A 4,570-nucleotide genomic window follows, 5' to 3' on the forward strand; every position below is an offset into this window, starting at 1 on the left:
AGTTTGGGGAATTTTTGTTCACTGAATATTTTATGAGTTTCAAAAAATTTCTTGATGACTTTTGTCGCTTTTCTCAATAGTTGATGTGTGGTTTGTCAAACATGAAAGAAATAATTACTCAATAAAGGCGATTGAGACAGGAGTGACCCGCCTAGCCACAAAGATTTTCCCACACTTGAGAATGCTTCTTTCGAAGGATCCCTGAAAACCAGACTGCTCAGGATCTACGTAATCTGCATGGGCGATGTGTTAATTTGTCACTTTGTTTGAAGGAAATTATTGACTGAAACCTCACAAACCAAACCTCAGGGCTACACCAACGTTTGTCCCATCCTATCTAACACCATCTGAACTTCAATGAATTGCAAAGCAAGTGTGAGCCGGGTATTTTTGATGAGCCAAAAATACACAAGTGGCAGGTATAAATGTAAGAAGGAACAATGCTTGGCATCAGTCTTACTTGAGCCAGATCAGAGCAAACACACAAGACACAAAACAGCGACTTTGCTTAATTCTACTGTTTGATCTACTCGAAACCATGATACTTTTGGCATGTTTCATCATTGGGATGGTCAGTAATGTACTATCAGACTCTGCTAGATGTGCGCCTTTAAGTTCATTGGATGAGCCTCTAACACGGCTGAGTGAACACTTCGTAAGTACTGATATCAATGTTTACTACTTTGAATGTCTATGCCATTCGTAATGTGATGTTCAATGTAGTGTAGAATGATTATACATATTAAAGACGACTGCTAAACATGATACAAGAATTATTGGTTAAAGAATGCACAATTTGACTGATGCAAAGCTCCAATTTGATTGCTCAACATAGTCTACATGAAGATTTTGAGTTGAACTCAGCTTTATAATGCAAGTGTTTAAATTTGGATTCTTATTGAATGACTTGTGATTTAAACTGTTTCTAGAATATAAACCACCACGAGGTTTCTGAAGGAGGGGAATTATTTACCAAGATGCTTAAAAGGTACAAACAGGTGAGATCCTGCTCAAAGAATTTTTCATGTATTTGAACATAATACTATCCCATTGCTACATTCATCTAATTGCTTCTATTTGTCTCTCAGGCACCTGAATCAGGCATTGTGTTGAACGTTATATTGCAATGGTACTTGGATTTATTTAATAATCTAAAGCACCACAATGAAGTCAAGAACCAAATTAGCCTTGTTGCGAATAGCTTGCAAGAGTGTTTGAAATCCAGAACACAAAATCACCTTATCAGTGATCTCGAGGAATTAAGCAATATTAAGGTAACTATAAAACACATTGCTTTTATGTTGATTTTTCAACTTGATAATTAAATGTAAATTTATGCCTATGTTTATGTTACTTTTAATAGTGGGATGATCAATTGGTTCAGCGCAAAGCAATCCTTGAACTCGATGAAATTCTGACCACTGTGAAAGAGACTGGGAAAAGAAGACGCAAGAGGAACATGGGAAGGAGGCAGAGGACCTAAAGATTGTTTTACCATAGTTGCTGAGAAATGAAAGTCTTATGTCTACAACAAGTCAAAAGTTAACATATTTATTTCATATTTAATAATTTATATTTGCTGCAATGACAAGTTTACCATAATATTGTTACTTTTACTATTTGCTGTCTTGTGTCACTGGACTTTGAGTATTTATTAGATAATCATGGAATTTCATGGATTAAGATGAAACTTTTGCTGACCTAAATATCATTCTAATTTGATAATCATTTTTAGAATTGTATTTTTACTTTTAATCAAAAACATTATACTAGATGGCTTTCATGGCCTATAGATGACATGTTAGAATACAGGTAGAACCTACAGCTACCTATTATTTCTGAGTGGAATATCATTAATTCTGGAACAATAAATATGCTTCTTTCCATTAAAGGAGAGATAATTGTTTGCGAATACTAAAGCATAATTTGTAAGAGTTTCATCTTAAAGTGACACCATGAGCAATATAAACTTCTTTTTAAAAAAAAGAAAATTTAAAATCTACTTTTGTCAGATCTGTGGCTGAAGTGTGTTGTTATTAATGAACAGAATAAAACATTTCAATTTATTTTATTTTCTGAGTTTGTATCTATGCAAAACACGTCAGCAATTATAACTTCAATTAATCTCTCCTAAATAAGTATAATCAAAACAAACCTGGCCTTCTGACCATCAAGCTACATTGCCAGATGAAATGTCATTGGACCTTGTTAATCAGAGACGATTCAAGAAATGGATAAATAATAAAAGGACAGAAGAATAAAGCTCAATGGATGTAGATACTGATTAGTATGGGCTAAAGGCAACAGCATAAGATATGACAACAGAACTTATCAACACAAAGTTCCTTCCTGGAAAGGATGCACCTTCTGGAATAATAACTGGACATTAATGACACCTCTACTTTGGAATAATAAAAAAATCTTCAGTGAGATTTGCCATAATGTTATCAGAATCATGGACATCTAATGTATGGATTCAGCCTGAAGCAAAGCATTGAAAATGGAAGCTGAGAATTAATGGCTATTTACTACTGCTGCTGGCTGAGGTGGTAGGTCAGCCTCATGTGCTATCACAGTGTCCTGTTAATGTACTGTTTCACCAAATTCTGGGAAGTTCAACTAATGTTAAAAGATCACAAGCCTTACTCTGGTCCTCTTGATTAGTACATGATGCTTACAATAACTTCCATATCTTATCCTGTGATCAGCAATCAACATTGTAGGAGTCGGTATACAATAGAGGAATGATGGCCTGGGATTTCCTCTGAAATGCATCCTGGAGGTTAGACTCAAAACGTGCCTATTTCCATTCTGCAGATATCAAGTTACGAATTTTTTTCCTGAGAATCTCAATAGTTAATGTGGCTGAAAGTAAAATGGGCGGAAATCAACATAAAAAACTGAGGCCCAAGGAAAGAGCCAAATTCATACTATGTATGTCTTCTTTAAGTATGAAAATTAAAGTTTCATCTCATTTAACCATCATTTATCCACATTAGCCACAGCATGTTTAACAACAGATGGGTTGCCTATCAATTGTTAATGTGACTCATAACTACAAAAACCCATTCAACATTCCCTGAAGATAACATTTAAGAAAATACTCAAAAATTGCAATAGCAGAAAAATGACTTAGTTTTCCCTCCGCCTGAAATTCTGATCAGATTTTGAGAGCCACTGAGCAAGCCGAATTGCAGGAAACTCGCCATAAAGTTTGATAATTTGGGGTAAGGGCCATTATTATGGGCAGAGATGTATTTGGTTGGAGGCAGTGATCACAAAAGATTGAGGAAATTTGTGCATATCATATTTACTTGCATGACTCACATCACAAATTCCGGAATCTTTTAGTATAACTTGAGCCCAGATTGTGTGTGTATGTTGGCATAAATTTACAGGAAATTCCAGCCAATCTAGAATGTGGAGCTCGCTACCCAAGGGAGTAGTTGAGATGAATAGCACAGAATCACTTAAGGGGAAACACATGAGGGAGAAAGAGATTGATGATGCTGAACAGGTTAGATAAAGGGGATTGGGAGGAGAGTCATGTAGAGCTGGATGTTGTGCTGGAGGACCTACATCTGTGCTGCAAGTTCTATGGCCTGGATCTTCTGAGGACCGGCAATCATTGTCAGATTGCTCCTCTGCTCAAAAATTTGCCCAACTCCACACTACTTCACGTTTCTTCTAGGACCTTTCGAGCCCAGCTTTCCAGGAATGCGGAGCTAGTGGGGTTAGTCAGGTCTTTTCAGCAGTAGTCGAGAGGGATAGCTGGGTCAGGAGTTAGTCGGGTGTTCAGGGGTTAGCCAGGTCTGATTGGGCATAAAAACAAAAAAACTGCGGATGCTGGAAATCCAAAACAAAAACAGAATTACCTGGAAAAACTCAGCAGGTCTGGCAGCATCGGCGGAGAAGAAAAGAGTTGACGTTTCGAGTCCTCATGACCCTTGGGCATTAGCTGGATGGTTGGAGGGGTAGTCAGGTTGGTTTGGGGTTTAGTCGGGAGTTAGGAGTGTAGCTGGGTCATTGGAAGGGGTAGCTGGGGGTTTGGGGGTAGTCGGTTGTTCGGGCGTAGCCTGGAGATTCAGGGAGATAGTTTGGGGGTAATTGGGGGAGTTGGAGGTCAGCGGGCTGTAGTCAGAGGGGTCGGTGTGAGTGGCTGGGGGGTCAGTTCTGCAGTTACCCAGGAGTTGGACTAGGTTTTAATCTATCTAATATTTCTTGGGTAATTATTTAGGTAAGTACATTGGAACTGTCCCAAGTATTTGACTCTAACTCAGAGTTGGAGGCTTTCGCGGAGGGTCCTGGGGAGCAGCGGAATGCCTGTTGGTAATCCCCATGAGGTCAGCATGTCAGGACTTCCACAATGTCCTGACGCTCATCTTCAGTCGTACGCCCGGTCTCCGACGACCTGGAGACCAGAAGATTTGCCTCTGTGTAATTCTATACAACCTTTGTGAAAATACTTGAGAACAAACTGTAACCACGACAGTTTGGAATGTTTGGGACTAAGGCATTTCTGGATTTTGGAATTTTCTGGATTATAGAATAAATTAGAAAGCCTAACCAC

General features: G+C 38.4%; 1 protein-coding gene across 1 annotated transcript; it reads left to right on the forward strand.

Annotated features, from left to right (window-relative positions):
• The first annotated feature begins 538 nt into the window (after window positions 1–538).
• Window positions 539–1,483, forward strand: LOC121293065 (interferon gamma-like). The gene is made up of 4 exons (XM_041215659.1): window positions 539–655; window positions 930–998; window positions 1,089–1,274; window positions 1,364–1,483. The coding sequence occupies exons 1-4, from the start codon at window positions 539–541 to the stop codon at window positions 1,481–1,483; spliced, it is 492 nt and encodes a 163-aa protein (XP_041071593.1).
• The last annotated feature ends 3,087 nt before the right edge of the window (window positions 1,484–4,570 follow it).

The sequence above is a fragment of the Carcharodon carcharias genome, chromosome 21 (genome assembly GCF_017639515.1).
Source record: "Carcharodon carcharias isolate sCarCar2 chromosome 21, sCarCar2.pri, whole genome shotgun sequence".
NCBI lineage: Eukaryota > Metazoa > Chordata > Chondrichthyes > Lamniformes > Lamnidae > Carcharodon > Carcharodon carcharias.